The sequence below is a fragment of the Colossoma macropomum genome, unplaced genomic scaffold (assembly GCF_904425465.1).
Source record: "Colossoma macropomum unplaced genomic scaffold, Colossoma_macropomum, whole genome shotgun sequence".
Classification (NCBI taxonomy): domain Eukaryota; kingdom Metazoa; phylum Chordata; class Actinopteri; order Characiformes; family Serrasalmidae; genus Colossoma; species Colossoma macropomum.
The window spans coordinates 1,331,052-1,351,502 of NW_023494798.1; the positions used below are offsets into that span (position 1 = coordinate 1,331,052).

At 40.2% G+C, this 20,451-nt stretch overlaps 1 protein-coding gene across 2 annotated transcripts; it reads right to left on the reverse strand.

Moving 5' to 3' along the window:
- Positions 1–705: 705 nt before the first annotated feature.
- Positions 706–14,589, reverse strand: lsm14ab (LSM14A mRNA processing body assembly factor b). 2 transcript variants are annotated; one of them, XM_036585546.1, is made up of 11 exons: positions 14,252–14,589; positions 11,059–11,222; positions 10,013–10,151; positions 9,247–9,351; positions 8,013–8,192; positions 7,359–7,442; positions 6,411–6,620; positions 5,954–6,107; positions 5,826–5,849; positions 4,574–4,820; positions 706–3,755 (listed from the first exon to the last, which is right to left on the reverse strand). In XM_036585546.1, the coding sequence occupies exons 1-11, from the start codon at positions 14,370–14,372 to the stop codon at positions 3,732–3,734; spliced, it is 1,452 nt and encodes a 483-aa protein (XP_036441439.1). In that variant the 5' UTR covers positions 14,373–14,589; the 3' UTR covers positions 706–3,731. The 2 variants fall into 2 exon arrangements, with proteins under 2 accessions (XP_036441439.1, XP_036441441.1); XM_036585548.1 differs by lacking the exon at positions 9,247–9,351.
- Positions 14,590–20,451: the final 5,862 nt, after the last annotated feature.

Sequence of the window (20,451 nt, forward strand, 5' to 3'; positions counted from 1 at the left end):
AGATCACCAGTGCATTTCTTCTTTTTCAGGAATGTACCAAGATGTTTGTTTGGTCAGTCCTAAAGTTTCTATGTTTGTTTTTTTTAATGATGGTCCCTTCACTTGCATTGGCACCTCTTTGGGCTGCATATTGAGAGTTCCTATAAACAGCTAATAAACGCATCTTCAACTCAGCATGGCCCAAAATAAATGAAACTATCAATTTTGCTCAGCTTTTTTCTTTCCATTTAAAAAATCTTAATTTTTAGCCAACAGGTCTGTTTGGCAGTACATGTAGTAGCCAGTACAGTTTTGTTTTAGGACAAAAACCTTCTGAATAGTATCATCAAACAACGTCTTGGGCGTGAGGCAGCACATTCATAACCATTTCATGTAGTAACTTTGTGGGTTTTACAGTAATTTTCCAATAAGCTTTTTGGCTTAAAACATTTTTTGTAAGTACATTCACAGTGGAGAGGTACATGTAGCAACAAAGCCCCCAAAAAGTCTTCCCCCCCAGACTTAGCACAAATAAATGAGTCTCTACAGTGAAATCATTTCACACCAAACCACTCTGAATGACTTCACCCATTTCATTTCACAGTAATTTTAATTTCCCTTTCAGCCATTCTTTTAGCGTACAGCAGCCGGACTCAGGAAGCTGGGTTCTGTTCAGAACTGTCACTTGATATAAACAGCATTAATAAAAACAAAAACAACGGCACATTTTGAACAACTATTTATTTCTCATGTCTGAATAAAAACCTCAATCTGGCCACTGAAAGTACACCATGCTGTACAATTGCTTTATTCAGAAAAACAAACGCCAATCAAATTTCTTCCAGAAGTCTTAGAGAGAGAAAACAATCCTTTATCACCTTTACAAAATGAAAACTTTATGTACAGTCTGAAATCTCATACGAGCACAGGGGGTGTCCTTAATAGTAATGAGATTATTGCATCAGTCCAGGGCTGCCGGACATTTCCTCCCCAGGGCAGTACGTGCTACCAAGGCTGTGTCCAAAAAATAAAGTAAATCTGACCTAGTGCACTTCAAAGGGTTCAAAAGCCCTATGTAGTGCACTGTCTGGGCAGCAGGGAGCCATTTGACAAACAGCCCATCACTCATGATTTCAGGTGGCTCGTTAAGGCATTTCCCATCGATGCTGTGCTCCAAGCCCTAAAGCGTCCAATCAGAACGGCTCATTTTGAACGTCTAGCTGCCTACCAATACGCGACGTCTAGGCAAGGTTCGTCACTTAGTGCCAACAAGAAGTAAACTATAGCCAACACAGGTAATCGCTATTAAATTAGCCACAACAGGAACACGGAACCTCACTGCATCTCATCGATATTAAAACAAGAAGGAACGAAGCGAAACATTCGGAAACATCTCATTTTCTGCCTTGTCACTTAGCCAATGTTTAGATCCTTTATTTTTTTTATTTTTTAGTTTTTTCCTCTGTAAAAAGAAAGAAAGAAAAAAAAAAAAATCAGTTCAGATCCAAATTCCCAAACGCTGGTAGTGAAGCTGAACACGCTTCACTGACATTCAGGGAAAAGAAGAAAAAAAAAAAATAGCAATAAAGCACGGCCTGTCATTCATAGCATGGCTTAGAGAAGAACTGACCAGACCAACCCAGTTTTATGGATTTAAAACCAAAAACTCATTCAAACTCACTTCCCAAGGAGGGCGACCACCTGCTGATATACAACTATCCCTAACGCGCTACCTGAGGCAGCAACACAGCTAACTCATCACACACTGTGGGTTCTTAAGCAGAAGAGTCGCGCTGTGACAGACCGAACCCCAACGTCTGTGACCGCGGCCAGTTTGGTTCAATCTAGTCAAGCGAATCCTGGTGATCCGACTGGAAGTCTCGGGAGTGCTGATCTGTGGTCTGCCTAAGTGATCGGAATAAGCAGAGGAAGAACCTGTACCAATAGCTGTGTCCCTGCAGATGAAAGAGGAATTCTCCAGCATGTTTAACCTAATCTCCATCTGCAGCATCTGTAGCATGTGGTCGATTACCACTGATAATGTCCGAGCGCTCAGATAACGGCTGACCCACTCACGTGTAAGCGCTCACTCTGGTATAACTGTGTTTTGCGCCAAATTTTCTATTCTTTTCCTGCATACAGGCCAAAATGCATGAGTCCATCGTACACTACACATCAGAGTTAAGTCCTTTAAAACCTCGCAAATAGCACAAAAGGTTCCTCACTGTGGGCTTTACCGACTCATCTATTAGCTTCACGTCAGAGCATCTGTTCATTTACAGCTACTAACTGACAGCCTAAGAGAAGAGAACGAGGGGATGAGTTAGGTACTTCCTAAAAATGGACTTACCGCGGCGTCGTTCATCGTTAAAGTGCAAATGAATACGTTTTCGAAAGCAATCCAATCTTAAAGGGTGTGCTGGACTATCCCTGAAGACCTTGGCATTAAAACTGTGGCTAGAGGACAAAAAAAATAATGTAAGAGCGTCTCGTCTTTAAATTAATGTTACAATTCTAAAGGCTCGACCCTCAAGCGAGCGACCGCGACGGACTGCGAACGTGCACCGGTACCAAAGAGCCCTATTGAACTATAACAAAGTGACATCTACATAATCGACATCAAAAGGCAATAATCACTGGCACTCAGTTATCAAAGAAAAATTAAGCAAATGTGCACACCCATCTTCAGTTTCATAAAAATAGGAACAAAAAGAAAAAAAGGGGGGGAAAAAAAAAGCAGTCCTGAAAAAAAGCTTCCTGTCTATGATGGCACTGTAAAAGATAGCTGGGAATAGTTCGTTAAAGGACGAGAAAATCAAAACAGTTCACACCAAAAACACCTCCTCTTCCCTGTGTGCTACTAATAAATTCGCATTGGCATTATCAGTACATTCAATCAAGAGCTAATTTTGAACCAAGGTCAGCCTCGCGAGATGAGCTACAGGTAGATATAAGAGTTGTCTGACCTCACATGTAATAAGACCTTACAAAAGGGCTGGACCACACTATACAGCTAGAAAACATACAGGGGACTAGAAAATAATTACTACAAAAGAAAAAAAGAAAGTTTCGTCTACAAAATAAAGCACTGCCTGTATAAATGCCTACCTACCTTCCACACAGATCCTGTGGAAACGAGTGCGCGAGTTCCCTCCCACATCGAAACCTACGACACAGCAGTCTACTGCACTTGCGGCTGAACGGTAAGGGCTGACAAGCTTTCACTGTGACCCTACAAGATATATATGTACGTATAATACAGAGTTTTGGTGCTTCTATAAGATACATTAGAGAAAGAAAACAAAAAAAACAAATAAAAATAAAGCTATTTCACTGATGGGGCTCACAGTATCAGCGGGTGTCTGCATACGTTTGTACACCTAACAGGAACATTATCAAATACAATTCTTTAATTCTTTTCTTGTTTTTTGTAAGAAAGGAACTACAATGTTGATGCAAAAATACTGAATAATAATAATAATAATAATATTAATAATAATAATAATTCCACTAAAGTTACGGATTTTGTACACAAAGTCCTCATCCCCTCTGTGGGCATATGAAAGAAAAGATCAAAAGATTGCCTTCCAAATTGGTTTTGTTTTTTTTCCCCTAAAAAAGCGAGAGATAGCAGAAAGGAGGTGTGAGTCCAGGTTTTGGGACAGATGGATAAACAGACAAGTCTCTATGAGGCAGGAGGGAAAAGTGGAGCTCCGGTCTGACGGGGCCGGCGCTGTCATCCTTTACGGTCTCTACGCTGCCACTTTGTTCTCCTTCTGCAGGGGAAAAGGTGCACAAAGAAAGAGCAAGACAAGTTATTAATAGTTGTAGAAAGGAATCAGTGAATCACAGCCTGAGATTCTAGATCAGAAATGAACATTCTGGACTGAAGGTGACGATTCAACTGCGCAGATTCTGGCAAGTTGGATTATAACTAGTCATAATAAAATTAACAACAGATGTACTTTTTTGGCTAAAACTAAATTTTGGGAGCTACTTTAAAATAGAGGTGTAAATGAATGACTGACTATGCCGTAACCAACAAAAAACAACTTGTTGGTTTAAAAAAAAATAATAATAATAATGAAAAAAAATAATAATAATAAAAGTAAAAATACATTATGAATAAACAATAATATATTGTTGTTGTCCAAAGAAAAACAATATGGTAACTTTACAGGAGAGGGCAAACACACATACCATTCAATCTAAGTGAATGTAAACATTTTATTCCAAGTGATATTGAAGCATTTCTATTGGTCTGATTGAAATTTTTATGCAACATAAAGGAGAGCTGGGGTGTTGAAATGATGTAGAAAACTAATAAACTGATATTGATATTGAAACTGATATTTCGATATTGGTCAAAAGAATCGGCCACAATTTTTAGCCCTATTTTAAACAAACATCGCCTGCAAATTCCTATATACTGTCTATATTCCACTACTGTGTAAATACCACCAGGTGTATTTGGAGTATTTAAAAATGATGAATTAAACCAAAATAACAAAAACAACAGTAACTAGTTTTCAAGATCAGATTTACAATATTAATAACTGCAGCTTTGGTTGGTTGGTGAGATAGAAAAGCTTACCCGGTACTCAAAGTCGGAGAACTCTCTGCCACCCCGGCCTCCTCTGAACCCTCCCCTGAAGCCAGAGCTGCCACCGCCGCGAGGGGGTCCGAAAGAGCCTCGGCTGGCCCCACGGCCCCGGCCCCCGCGGAAGCCCATACCGCCTCCTCTGCCCCGGTAGCCCCCGCGACCGCGGTTATGACGCATGGGGATGCCAAAGGTCTCAGCATTCATCCTCCTCTCCTCTGCCCAGGTCTTCCTCCGCTCCCTACAGGAGAACACAAAGAGGTTAGAACACACAGAACTGCCTTAACAGCCTGATCTAGAACACACTGGCTTCTCCCCAAGTTCTGAAGTCTTACTGTAGAAAAATAAATCTTTGTATTGTCAGTATAGTCATGGCTCTGTATCGTTCAACACTTTCCTATACAAAGACTGATAACTTCAATATTGATTCATGAACAATACTTTTGATATCATGTAAATACAAAAAATATGATGAACAATCAAAGGGGCAGCTCAGAACTGAAGCACTGACGTTAATAATCACTTATGAAAAGTAATAGAGACAACCAATCATCAGTGTAGGTTCTGGAACAAGCATGCTTATTGGCTCCCTGATACTGATAAGTCTGACTGATCAGGTGTTAATTTGGTATTCAGTGACCATTTTAAAATGCTCTGTAGAACTGCAGCAATTCCACCCGTACCATAAAAGTATTTAATGCCCAGCCCTTGATATGTCAACCTTAATTAACACAGGTTCAAAAACACGGTCAGCTGTCCTTTACATTATGTGAACATTTTATGATGAACGGACCAAATCAAATGATTTCGAATCAAATGATTTCGAAAAAAGCAACTTTTTCTACAAAAGTGGTTCTGAAATACCAATCCTGCCCATTTAGCATGTTCCCTACTATTAAGTAACTGTTCGATGTACTTCCACACCAGTTCGTTTGGTCCATTTTTTTATTTTTGGTCCATAAAATATTCACATAATGTAAACAGCAGCTGCTCAAATAGTGTTTTGTTGACAATGACTGTTCTTCGCTCTACAGTAGTGCTGCTGCTCAGCACAGTTTAGCGTTTAACAACCTTTCGCAAGACAGAATTGGGTGTGCTGGAGAACACTAAAATGTACAGGAGCAGAGTGGGGAACATGTTTCTTAAATATGGCTCAAGCCTCAGATTTTGTGGTAGCAGAATCTAAAAGACAAGTAAGGGGAGGGTAGGTAAGGTAGGTAAGTAAGTAAGTAAGTAGAAAACATACCTGCCACCTCCATCTTTTTCTTTTCTGGAAATGGGGAAAGAAAAGCAAAGTCAGTCACCAACTCTCTTCATTTAAATGGCTACTCATACAAAAGAACACGTGGCTTCTAATACCAACTGAAATCCTACCTGGAGTCGTCGCAGGAGATGTTGTCGAAGAAAGACTTGGACTTGTCGTAGTAGCAGTTGGGTCCCAGTGGATCTTCCTCATCTACGTTGCCCTCGCTGTTCTGCGTCTCCACGCCCGAGTCGCCTTTATCCTCTCCGTTCACGGCTTTCTCATCTGCAGTAACAAGATCACACAGGTCAGGGAAAGTGACGGCGACACATAACCGAGCTAATAAACTTCACGTCAATACTGACCACGAAACGTTCTTTAAGATGTTATGAATTAAATGTTCTCTGGCATTATGCTTTCAAACTGTCTATTAGTCAAACAGAACAGAACTTAGTTATTTAAAACATAAAAATAATTTATGATGGCTTTTATGATGCAAGCAAAAATACATGGTAAACCTGTTTTAAAGGTAACTACCACAGACTGGCTCAACTTTAGACCAAAGCTTTGCTCAAGTAGACTGCAAACCTTTAATTTTGAGCTTGCTCTGGAACTCGCGGTCGATCTCCTCCTTGTTGAACTGGGCGTTTGCGCTCTCAAAGTCGAAATCCTTCTCGAACTTCATTGTTCCGTCTCTGCGCACGTTAAACCGGCCCCGTCCACGCTGGCTTCCACCACCACTGCCGCTGTTGCCTCCTCCGCCTCCTCCTCTACCTCTTCGCACTATAGGAGCACCGGCTGAAGAGAGAGTGACCCTTCGTTATCATGAAGCAAATGTTCAGTTGACTAAGTGACAATTATGAATGGATGGCAATGAAGTCCTGAATTAAGCCTGTGTCCTAGTGATGCACAGTCAGCAGCTGTCAAGACTGGAATTGCAGAATTTTGCGTCACACCAGCAACTGGTCAGGCAACTGGTATGTTAATATTTCATGATGTAAATTACACAAGGCAGGTAAGTGCACTCAATGTACTTAATTACTTTAAGAAACTACAAAATAAACTAAAAATAATCCAAACAATCTGCAAAACTAAAAGTTGTGCAATGGGCATTAACATATTACATAACAGTTTTAGTTTCTCTGAGGCTTGAAAAACTGATTAACAATAAAACACCACCCAAAACTATGAATACAATAATCTTTCAATGTTTCATTTACTCCACTGAACTAAATCTAGTTAAACAGGACCACTTATGATCTTTTTGTAACGAGTTGTAAAGTGTTTTTTTTTCTACTCATGACATGCACACGTTCAGAAAAGCATCTGGTGACAATGTGACAATTTATCACAGTTTGACAAATATTTTGTGCACCTCTAACTGTTTAATTCCAATTCTAACTGTATAGAACGCTCTACAACTAAGCCGTGTTCTGCGAGTGACTCGTCCCTGCTCATCACTCACACGAAGGACGACTGGACACCTATTGGCAGGAGGATGCAGACTGTATTAACGTGAGAGAACAAAATACCTACCACCCAGCTGGCGTTTGCTGGCGTCACGGTTCTCAGTTTTGCCCAAGTCCGATTCTGGTCGGGGAGCCTTCTCAGCATCAGCCACTGCAAGTTTTACACTTTTAAACACAAATCTCTGCAGTTGTAAGTAGTGTCTCGTACTAAACCTCCGAGTTAGAACAGAGGTATAATCTTTACAACACAAATAAGAAAATAAAAAAGAAAGAAAAAACAGATGGGATACAAAGTAAACAAAAGCTTTAAAATAAATGGATATAAAAAGTGGAGTAAAATAAAAGGCAAATACCAAGGAAACAGTGAGTTGTGCTTTGTTAGCTACAGAAATGTGTAAAATACATCATACTAGAGCTCAGCTACGAAGAAAAGAACTGAAAAAGAAGAGTGGGGAGATAAAGAGGAGGAGAGCTCGCAGAAAACAACAAAGAACTGGATCCAAAGAACTAAACTGAAGGAGCTAATAACAATAATACACTACTGTTAATTTTGATTTTAAAGTCATCCAAGCAGGTGAAAATATCAGCCGCCCCTGGCTACAGTACGGCCCAAAGGACCACACAGGAGCCAACACAGCTAACAATGACTGAAAGCCAGCATTCCCAGTTAACGTCACATCATCCCTCCCAGCTAAACTGGAGGCTTTAATGATTCTCTCACCTCTGGTCTGCTCCTGGCTCTCAGCAGGCTGTTTTTGGGAGCCAAGAGCAGGTCTACCTCCTCCAGGACTCCTCTGACTCACAGAGCCAGTTGCAGCAGGGGGCGCTAGAGGCGTGGGTTGCGCTGGGTGCTCAAGGGTTGGGCTCTTCCGCAGGGGGTCCAGTGACGGGCTGGCACGAGCTGTGGAAGGTAGGAGTGAGATTTAAGACAAACATAGCAATATAATAAAAATGCAATATTATGGAAGAAAGACGCAAACAGCAAGCAAACCCCAGAATCAGCAATCAACGGATCGGTCATTATAAATGCTGAAACTTGGTTTCTATAAACATGACTAGACTTCTAACCATTCCACTTAAAGGGACACTCTGGCCAAAATAATAAATGCAACCATCAATACATCCGTTGTAAACTTAGTTGCATCCTCCAGCGATGCCGCAGGAACCTCTAGAGCGAGACTTTCTGGATTAAAGACTAGTGGTGTTACTGATTTGGGTGGATTTTTGAGGATGGGCTTCTTTTAAATGCTTTTTTTCTTGACTGGCTGGCAAACGCAGAGGGCAAGACGACAGCTAGCTTCACTGCTAAGAAGCCAAATATCATATTTCAGCCACACAACTGTACTAACTGCCTTCAAATCACCACCACAATGGAGTGGAAACCTTTCCTCAGTTTCCCTTCTTTTCTCCAGCATCCATTTTGTGAGAAATAGAGACAGAATTGTGATTTTTTTTTTTAATCAATTTTAAGTTACACTAAGAGTTACAATAATGCTAGCTAAGTTGTATTTATTAGCTTAGAGATCAGTAGCTGGACTGTTAGTAAGCAGTCAAGATCGGCTGACGTCCCAGCCGCTGTATGTTATCTGTATTGTAGTGACAGAAAACATGACAGTGATAAAACTGTGAATCCAGTAAAACTGAGAAGGCTAAGCGATACAGAACAATGCATAACACGATAAAGAAGAGTAGTTTAAGGCCAGAGTGCCCCTTTAAGTCCACTGCAAAAAAACTAATGTAAAATGAGAGAGAAACTGAGGTGACCATTTGTAAGCATGAATGTCCCAAAAGCTGGGTCACCTCATATAAATCAACAGAAGCATTCAGACTGTGCAGTACGGACATCACACAGCAGCCATCTGCATGCACTGGTCAGTCCATTTAAAACAAAACAAAGGCAGCCAAAACACTGACAGCACTTCAATCAGACAGCGCCTGTTAGTCGGTTTGGTTACCTTCGGTCACACGCGTGTTCAGAGAGACAGAGTCCGAGGGGACAGTGCTCTGGGACAGAGGGGCGGTTACGCTCGTGTCGTTACTGAACGCGGACCCTGAACTTCCTGCATGAAGAGGAAGAGCACAGCTGTAAGTGTGGTGTTTTTTTGTGTTTCTTTTTCTTAACGTCTCACACACATATCAAGGAGTCAATCTGTTCCTGAGAAAATACAGACAACACAGATCTGCACTGCAGCCTTGCACAGAAAAAGAAAAAGGACAAGGTTTGGCTACTTGGGGTTCCTCAAGGATTATTCAGCAAGAACAAGAAGCCATGACAACTCAAAGAACCATTCAAATGCTTAAATTAGGGATGTTGACTTTGGGTTTGTCAGTTAATTTTTAATGACCAACTAATAATGGTCGGTTATCCAGCTCATAAGGCTCTCTGCACTTCAGAAACGTCTCTTCAGGTGTTCTTTTCTAATTATTCTACAGCTGATTCCACAGGTTATTATGCTGAGATATAATCTCTATCATACTGCTGTGGTCCTGGAGGGCCAGTGTCCAGCACAGTCTAGTGATCTCCCTGCTCATCTGATTTAAACTATTTGTTAACTGTCAGGTTTAGTGGATCGTATCATATCATAAAAGGGTCGTATAGATAAGATAGTGGGGCTAGGGCAGCTGCTTCCACAGCAGTCAGGTTTTTTTTTTATCTATTATCTAAAACCTGACCATCATGGCAGAGCGCACTCCGCACCGGAGAGATCATCCCAAACTTACCCGCGCCAACAGTGCTCCCGATGGGCTGGGGCATCAGGGGGTTGGGGAACTGGCTGTATGCATGAACAGGTGTCCGGGTGAAAGAGGCATAGGGGCCCACTGGCTGGAAAGAAGGAGTTGCAGACGAGCCCAGAGACGACTGTTGGAAAGGGAAAAGACCATCACTAGGGCTGTCACAATTAATCCATTAAAATTCATCTAGCATATCGTTTTATAATAAAACATTCTGGAATCTTTGAAAGATCATTTTTTATTATTATTGTTTTGTCTATTTCAAAAAGTCAAGATAGAGAGATGAATAGATAGACAGACAGATAGATATTTGTCATAGCTCAGTACAAATACAAGGCAACAAAATGCAGTTAGCATCTACCAGAAGTGCAAACAGTAGCAACAGTGCAAGACAGACAGAGCAAAAGTGCAATAACAGGCATGAATATGACGTATCTATGAAATATATAACTACATGAACTATATATACACAATTATAAATGTATCTATGAATGATATATATGCATATATACACAATACTATAAATACAGTATATAAGGTATGAAGTTTAATCATCAAAATAATTAGTAGCCTACACAATCGCTAATAATACATAGCGATGGTCCCAAGTTTCACTTACTTTTAATAAACCACACAGAAAGTACACAATGTTAAATGAAATATGTCGCTCAAATTCCTCATGAGATGGAGCAGAACTGGTCCCAACAGGTTATATTTACTGTTATCCATGCTGAGTGACTGAAGTGCACTGAAATGTGCTGCTATTTCATTTTACCACCGAGACCACTTAACCTTCTTCCACTTAAATGTCTTACAAGTTGATGACATCCCAGCCATAAATATTGCTAATTTTGCCTTGCTGGGTCAAAAACTCTGCAGGAAAAAGAAAGGCAATTAGAAAAAGGTGGATCTTTTGGCTGAGTCAGGAGTTGTGTGAATGTGTTTGCATAGCTACATACTACTCCATTCTGTGAGAATAAGTCAGGTGGCACGTGGGAGGGAGGAAAAAACTAAGGTATACAGTAAACTGTTACCTGTACAATAGCCGGGTCCTGGGGCAAAGAGCAGTTGGGCTTTGGTGGCTCACAAACAGTCAAGTCCTTAATATCACTCCCACGAAAGATGATGTATTCAAAGACATCATCTCGGGGAGCGACCGGCCTGTCTGTAGGACGATCCTCGGTGCCAAAGGATTTGACTGAGAGGAAAACAGAGACAAAAACACAGAAATTGCAGTCAGCAGTTACTGATACCATAACATCATCTGTCATGTCCTGTATTATTCATGACCGAATGCGTCTGAAGCTTCAGTCGCCCAGGTTATTGAGCAAGTTATGAAGCTCCTTTCAAGACTGGAAAAAAAATTACATCTTCAGGATTACGAGATCCCATCACCCTGGCTTACAAGTTGAGTGATCCTGAGAGAGCATTTCTGTTGACTCCCGTCAAAGCAGAAGAGCCACATCACTGCAGAATTCAGCGCTGTACCTCATTTAACAGGCCTTTATCAGCCAAACTAGGAGTGATTAACGATGTTCTCAGTACAACTTTGGATTCTTAGTTCAGGATCAGACTTTTGAAATTTTAAGGTCCTGAATTTACAAAACTCCAGTTATGTACACTACAGAGACGGCTTTAACGCAACAAAAAAAACATTTCAAAGCTTAAGACTGTACTTGAGGAAAAGTATCATCTTACAAAAAACATGATGCATCCAGACACTTAGTTTTGATGATACATGGTCAAACAGAAAAGTAAGAAACAGATGCATATCAGCAAAAGAGTTTAAATTTAATACTGTATTGAAATCATTACACCTTAAGAAGTAATAAAAAAAAAGAAATAATAAAGGGGTTCTTCAAGAGTAGTAAAGGCAATGGTTCTATTCAGAACCATGAGATGAGGGATGTAACGATTCTCCAAATCCAAAGTTCGGTTCAGGCTTCGGTTTTGGAGCCACGGCTCAGTTCATAATTGGTTTTGTTTTTTGGGTGGTGGGGGATGAACAATAGAAAAATAAAATAGAAAAAAAATCCTGGGTTTTATTAAAATCACCAATAAGTTCTTCAGTAGAGAAAAAAAACAGTTCTATATAGAACCATGAACACTCAAAGAACCCTTTGCTGGATTAAAGGGTTCTTTGCATGGTAAAAGGGTTCCTCAGACTGATGGAGAATGTGCTGCAGATGGTTCCATACAGAACCTATTTAAAAAGTTTAGACTGGTGGAGGGGGAGTTCATGAGACTACAGAAGGTTGTATCGCGTTTCAGTCTCTGTTTCAGTATCGTTACACCCCCACTCTATACAGAACCCTTTCATGCTCAAACGGTTCTCTGCATGGTGAAATGTTTCTTCAGACTGATGTAGAATGTGTTGTATACAGCACCAAAAATGGCAATCCTGTGATCCTCACATTCTAGACAATATTTAAAAAAAAATAATGACAGAACCATTTTCAAAAAGGTTTTACATAGAACCACACAACACACTCTCCAATCAGTCTGAAGAACCACTTCACCAGGCAAAGAACCATTTAAGCATGAAATGATTCTATGCATTCTTAAAAATGGTTCCTCAGAGCTCTTTAGAAAATAAAACGGTTCTGTACAGAACCATGTTCACAAAGAACCCTTTGCACAGTTAAAGGATAACCTGAATCATTAAAGAGTTCTTCAGCTTAGAGAACATGCTGTTAAAAACTGGTTCTGTACAGCACCCAAAAGGGCTCTTCTATTAATATGATGTCAAGTTTGCAACAACAGAAGGACCTTTTTCAAACAGGTTCTATATGGAACCACCTGTAGCACAATCATGCACATTCTCCATCAATCTAAAGAACCCTTTCAAGATGCAAAGAACATTCTTACCCATGCAAAGAGCTCTCTGAGTGTTCATGGTTCTAAATAGAACCATTTTCTTTACCAAACGACCATCTTTCTTTAACAGTGTGGAGCTCACGGTTCTAAAGAACCCCTGAATCACCTTTAAGAGTGTAACCTACGTGGCTCGAGCTCAGCGCCTGCGCCTAAAAGCCTGCAACAGGGGGTCTGGCATTAGATCTGAGGGTCCCCTTTGCTCTCATCCACCTACAGTCTTATTTTCCCACTAGTTTAAGCTGATTAACAACAAGCAGAGGAGATCATGCTGGCCAGTGAGGCGGCGAGCGCCGCTGCGGCCTGCGCTGAAGTAAACAAAGAGAACCCCGCTAGCTCAACTTAGCAGCGACAGCAGGTTACACGGTGAAGCCTCTGCTGAGGCTAAACTAGACTACTTTAGTTTAAACTGACCATTAACCAACACTGGCTTGCCTTAAGTAGCTGGAACTAAAAAACAGACCGCACTTTGCGTTTGTGGCGACCTTTTTTTGCCGTATTGTTGTAAATTAGCTGCGCAGCTAACCTACGGTTCGTCCAGAGGCTAACTTAGCCATGTTAGCATTACGTTAGCTAAGACAGATTAGCAGGTTTCCTAACTAAACGTACCGTTTTATACATACATAACGTTCAAAACAGAACCGTTATCAGCTCAAGGTAGTTAGAAGCTGAAGGTAGTTAACCTTGGCTGAACTAACTTAAGTTAATCGTTCCAGTTAAAGCTGGCTAAGTTATCTAGTTAGAACAGCTTAACGCTAAGAACATTTCCACGAAGCTGCCGTTAGCTTCTCATTCGAATTCTCCGTTCCACCTTAAATGGAGCTCCATTCCATGTTCTTGCTTCAAACGTGTGTTTTAAAAGGTGGAATTTCCCGTTCCACCTTAAATGTTGCAGCGGTGCCATGAAACTGCTGCACTACTTAAGGTGGAACGGAAAATTCGAATAAGAGGCCAAATTCAGCCTCGTAACGTCTTCAGTAACTTAGACGACATACAATCCAAACGCGACGTGGTGAAGCGCTAGTCAGTTAACTAGCCAATAGTGAACCAAATGGTGATTTACAACGTTAATGACGCACACGAACAAATGTTAGGGCAACTTTAAATCATTAGAGAAGCAACTAGGAGTAAGTGAAATATTACCTGCAGTGTAAGGACACGTTACACGTTTGAAACGAGAACATAAAAATACAGTACAAGTTAGAAGAACAGCAGCTGGAACGTTACGATCACAGCGTAGCGTTAGCGGCTAACGTTAGCCAACATGGTCAAAACCCTCTAAGATAGAAACAAAGACAGCCACCCAGCTCAGCCACAGGGGTGAAGACCGAGCAGGGCGGCGGTGATGTGCACCTTTAGCGAGGGCGACGGTGGAGTTCTCGGTGTCGATGGTGTACAAGACGCCCTCGTATCGGATCTCGGCCTTGGAGATCAGGCTGATCTTACTGCCGATGTACGGAGTGCCTCCGCTCATCCTGCCGCCGCGCTTCACTCTACAACAACAACCGCAGCAGCAACGCTCCGATTACGGATCACAAACACCGCTCTGGCTGCGCAGGTACGTCCCTCGCTCAGAAACCCTCTCCTCCGCTCTGTGCTCTCAACTCTTCTCTCCTTTTTTCCTCTCCGTCTTCCTGCAGCTCCGCTCGCCGTTACCACGACATGGCCGACTTCATCATACCGCGGGGCACTCTGACTGGAGCAGCGCGGCGCTGACAAAATCTCGCGAGACTTCGACTTAGACAATTCACTGAGGTCACATCTCAAATCGCTCCACACTCCCTATGTATCTAGTGCACTAGCTGATTTAGGGAATTACGGCCTCTACACTCAAATAGTGCACTAAATGTTAAACAGGGAGTTTTGCAAATCCCGAACAAGACATATGAAGCGTACAGAGCCTCTGCCGTGATTGATGATTGTTTTCTAATAATGCGTGGCAACGAATTAATATGGTGAGGCCACGACCCTGCTGAAAAGGACCAAGAGTTTCCTCTAGAACACCTGTAGATCCATTTAGGAAACCATCAAGTGCGTTTAGAATCAGCCATTGGTCACCTGTTAAACCATTAGGATCCTTTACATTGTGATATCAACCTGTTTAAAAAAGCCAAAACACACTGCAAAACCATCAGGAACCAAGTGAAAAGGTTAAGTTTCTCACAACTCGTGGCCTCAATATAGTAGTTAATGGTCTCAATATAGCAATTTGTAGCCTCAATATAGTAATTCGTGGCCACAATATAGTAATTCGTGGCCTCAGTAAAATTATTTGTGTACTCGGTCTTTTATGGTCATAAGTTCTGCGTGTTCTGTGAATCAGCATGAAAGTAAATCTATTGAATTTCAACACTATAACATACCAACACCAACCACTTCTAAAATTCACTTCCACCTTCAAGATACATCATCAAAAGGTGTTTTTCTAGTCTTTAAACCAGAAGATCTCACTTTGGAGTCTACATCAGCGCTGCTGTATGAGATGAATGGCCATGTTTACAGCAAATACAGAGATGGCTCAGTTTTCATTGTGTCCCTCTATGTAAAACCAAAACCCAAACCAAAACCAAAGCCATCCCGGTATGATGAGAGGGAGACATTCCTATTGGGCAAACTTCAGCTGTCCAGCTCTTCTAAGAGTGCAGTTTCACAAAGCAGGATTTCTTAGTAAAATGGATAACTTAGGGCAACAGTAAGAATTCCCCAAAAGATTTTACATTCTTCCTATTGAACAGGTTGGGCTTGGCCTTTTGTCATCCAATAGAAATGGTTACCTTCTACTTTTCACTGTTATCTTTAATCCCCTCGTGTTAGTATAGTTTTGTGACAGTTACCTCCTTTTGTGACGTGTACTTTGCTGTGTCTCTTATATTCTCTCACCAATTGACTTGCTTCTCTGGATTACAGGCCACTAAGTTTGTCATATGAAAACCTCATGAATCCATTTTATTGATTTGTTTATTTGTCGTAATAATTGGCAGATGCTTTTTAACACTATGTAACGAGAATGATGTGACTATGTACACTTAGTGTAAATGGCATCATATTACTATTTGCTATTTACACTTAATTGTTCACATTAATTTGATGCAATTTAAACTGCTAAATTGTATTACTAATAGAATATGAAATAGCATTTGAAAAATTCCCCTTTTGCCCAGACGGGGAATCAAAACCTTCCTCAGACATGAAGGGCAGTGGTGTTATCCACTATGCTGTACGAACTAGCACCATTTCTACACAAACACACAAACACACACTAAGCCGCTATCCTTTTTACTGTGAGGTGACAGCGCTACCCACTGCGCACTGTGCGTCCCACTAGCGCGGTTGATCTTTTTAATTTATTGAGTAGTGAAATGAAAATTGACCTAATTCATTTTGTAGTTGACACAAAATAACCATACTCTCCACTTCTCTCTTGAAGACAGCAGATACTATTGTTCATGTAAAGTATAAAGATGGCAACTAAATAAATGTTTTTGGTTTTGGTTTTGTTTACCAGGCAGAGTTAGTGCATTTAGCCAGACTATATGGTTAATGTTATTTTTACAACCCCGTTTCCAAAAAAGTTGAGACGCTGTGCAAAATGTGAAAACGAAAAGCACTGACATACAATTCATGTAAACCCTATATGTAATTGAAAGTAGTACAAAGACAACATATCAAATGTTGAAACTGAGAAATCTTATTGTTTTTTGAAAAATATATGCCCATTTTGAATTTGATGCCAACAAAACCTTCCAAAAAAGTTGGGACGGGGGCCTGTTTACCACTGTGTTTCATCACCTCTTCTTTTAACACTCTGTAAGTGTTTGGGAACTGAGGAGACCGACTGCTGTCAAAAAGTTTGGACGGGGCAACACAAGGCTGGTGAAGTTGTGCAATGCTAAAAAAAACACCTGGTGGTTAATTGGCAACAGGTCAGTAACATGACTGGGTATAAAAAGAGCATCACAGAGAGTCCTTTAGAAGTAAATATGCAGAGGGGTTCACAACTCTGTGAAAGACTGCACAACCAAATAGTGTAACAATTTAAGAATAACATTTCTCAATATAAATTAGCAAAGAGCATTTGCTTTTCATCATCTACGGTACATAATGTCATTAAAAGATTCAGAGAATCTGGAGAAATCTCTGTATGTGAGGGACAAGGCTAAAAATCAGTATTTGCTGGCTGTGATCTTTGGGACCTCAGGCAGCACTGCATTAAAAACAGACATGATTCTGTAGAGGAAATCACTGCATGGGCTCAGAAACACGTCTGAAAAACACTGTCTGTGAAAACAGTTCATCACTGCATCCACAAATACAAGTTAACACTCAAAAAACGCAAAAAAGAAACTGTACATAAACAGGATCCAGAAACACTGCCACCTTCTCTGGGCCCAAGCTCATTTAAAATGGACTGAGAGGATGTGGAAAAGTGTCCTGTGGTCTGACGAATGAACGTTTGAATTTCTTTTTGGAAATCACGGACACTGTGTTCTCTGGGCTAAAGACCACTCAGCTTGTTATCAGTGCACAGTTCAAAAGCCAGTATTCATGATGGTATAGGGGGCATTAGTGCACATGGCATGAGTGACTTGAACATCTGTGAAGGCAGCATTAATGCTAAAACAATATATACATGTTTTGGAGCAACACATGCTGCCATCCAGATGATGTCTTTTTCAGGGAAGGCCTTGCTTATTTCAGCAAGACAATGTCAAACCACATTCTGCACATATTAAAAACAGCATTGCTCCATACTAAAAGAGTCCAGGTGCTAAACTGTCCTGTCTACGGTCCAGATCTGTCACCCACTGATAACATTTGGCACATTATGAAATGAAAAATATGATAAAGCAGACCCTGAACTGCTGCTCAACTGACATCAAGCAAGAATCAGAAAACATTTCACTTGAAAACCTTTCCCAAACGCTTACAGAGTGTTGTTAAATGAAGAGGTGATGCAGCACAGTGGTAAACTTGCTCGTCCCAACTTTTTTAGAATGTTTTGCTGGCATGAAATTCAAAATGGGTGTATATTTTTAAGAAAACAATTACATTTCTCAGTTTCAACATTTGATATGTTGTCTTTGTACTATTTTTGAATGAAATCCAGAGTTTGCATGATTTGCACATCATTGTGTTCTATTTTTATGAACATTTTGCACAGCGTCCAAAAATTTTGTATAAGATTTTGAAACAAAGCAAAATAAAATAATACTTCAGATGAACAAAATCAATATTTTTCGTCAGTCTAAATCTTAAAACACTTCAAATCTGTTCTCCTTTTCAGTGTAATTCATGCAGTAAATAATTACATTTGTTTTAATAACCTGTTATCAGGCAGCAGACATGACTGCACTCACCAGAAAGCAAAATGCAGTACTGTACTTATTCATCAATGCACTGCCTATTGTCAATGACCGAACACTGAATTCTAAAGAAGATTTGAAACAGACTACACTTCCAAAAAGTGGTAGGGATGAAATCGGGCATGGAAAATATGCCTATGATTCCTCATAATAGAGGCAGAATAAAGCAAACATGAACGAGGTTCCCCATTTTGGTGAAGTTGTGGTTAGACGTCTTTGTTGCCAAAAGCACCACTGTTCTGTTCTGGGAGGAAAATATTCTTCACAAAGCTTGAAATGGTTTGGATTGGAACAAATATAAAAAAGTCTTTCATGTAAGCAGTACATTAGAGGAGCCTCATTAACTCTGTATGAAACAGAACAAGCATGAAATCATTCGATTTGGAAAAATAACAATAAAAACAAAATGAAAAATCTCAAGAGTAACTTCTCCACTAACCATTTCACAATGTGTTCTACTTTGAAAGCATAAAAAACACTTTTGTAAAGAACATTTTACACAATATGCTATTATTAATTTGCAGATATCTTTTGTTAATGTGTTAAAAGGATTTTTTATCGTAGCAAGCTATAAAGTTAGTAGCTAATTTTGAAATTTGATTTATGAAGGACACCCATCATTAAAACTTTCCTTGCTTTTTAAGTAAAACAGATTGATGTACTAAGCATAATTGAAAGGGAATTCCACCCATTTTTCAAACTTTCAGTGGTTGACATGTAAACAGAGTGATTCAGAGTGGTTTGGCGTAAAATGATTCAGATTTCTGTACAGTGGTGATGATAGGAACCAGGGGTCACCATGACTACAACACAAATATAGACATTTTATTTGCTATCCAGAACCAACAGTGAACCTACACACAGTCTTCTGAGTTTTATACGTAACATTGATGGTGATAAAATAGTGATACATGTGGAAAAAACAAGTTTTCTTTGGGGACTGTTTTGCCTCATAATACTGATGTGCTTTTCCACCATGAATTGATTTTGTTCAGACTTGGCAGGTTTGGTTGGACTGAAAAGAACCCTGATGCAATTGCTCTGATAATGCAGTTTGTTAGGGTGAGTGTGAATGCTGCCATCTGAACTCTGGTGTACCAAATAAGTGGACTGAGACCCCCTGAAGCAGGTCAGATCACTTCAAAATGAACTCTGGTGCAGTTTATTTGAAGTATGAACACAATACAGACCTCTCCTCCCTGCAGAATGTCTCTGGTTCGAGGAGAAAACAAGTTGCTGATGCTGTTTTCACATGTGCATGTGTTTTATCATCTTTTCTTAAACTCTGAATCAGTCATTATTTTACATTTGACTGCACTAATAAAGTTTACTTTGGATTAATGTGCTAAAGTTTAAGTGCTAAACCATTTGGGGCTGTTACAGGGATTTCACCCTGCTCTGCGTCTAAAACACAGCAATGCAGGGAGTTATGTGGGTTATTGCTCTAAAATCACAAGGCAGATAAAACATGAATAAAACCAGCAAGCGCAGATAGAAATCTGCCTGATCAGTTGTGATTTTTACTTGTATGACTTTTGTTTACGTTTTTGGTTCGATGTTAAATATGTCAGTGTGAACGTTGAGTGAAGTAGAAATAATATATCACGTGTCACATTCTCTGCTTTGGGTCATATACAGTATATAGGTATAAACACACCCTAAAAACCATACATTTTAAGCCAAAACCCTCTCAAAACTATCAGAAAACAACGTCTCAGACATCGGGCAGTGAATTCATAACCATTTTATTTCATTCAACTTTCTGTGAGGGAGCTTTTAGAGGTGGGCGTCTGGTTCCTATCAGCACCACTGTGGACAGTTCTGACTGTAAGTTTCTCTAGAACAGAGCGTTTCACACCAAACCACTCTGAATGACTCTGTTCACATCTTAATCAAGTTTTCACAATTTCCCACTTTCTTCAAGATAGATGATCCACCAAGACATGTTTGGTGTCTGAAGGTTTGCACTGGAGCTACAAGAATAATGTAGCTAAACAACTTTTTGACAAAGACATCCATCATATTAGCTTCACAGCTCCAGCACAAAACGGTAACACTTTATTTGGAAGGTCCATTGTAGATGCTTTTTAGATGTTCAGTCTATCTTTAACTAACATTCAAATAAATATCTATTAACGCTTGTGTGGTGTTGGGGTCTGTGGGACCCGTTTTCAATGTTTACCAAAAGAA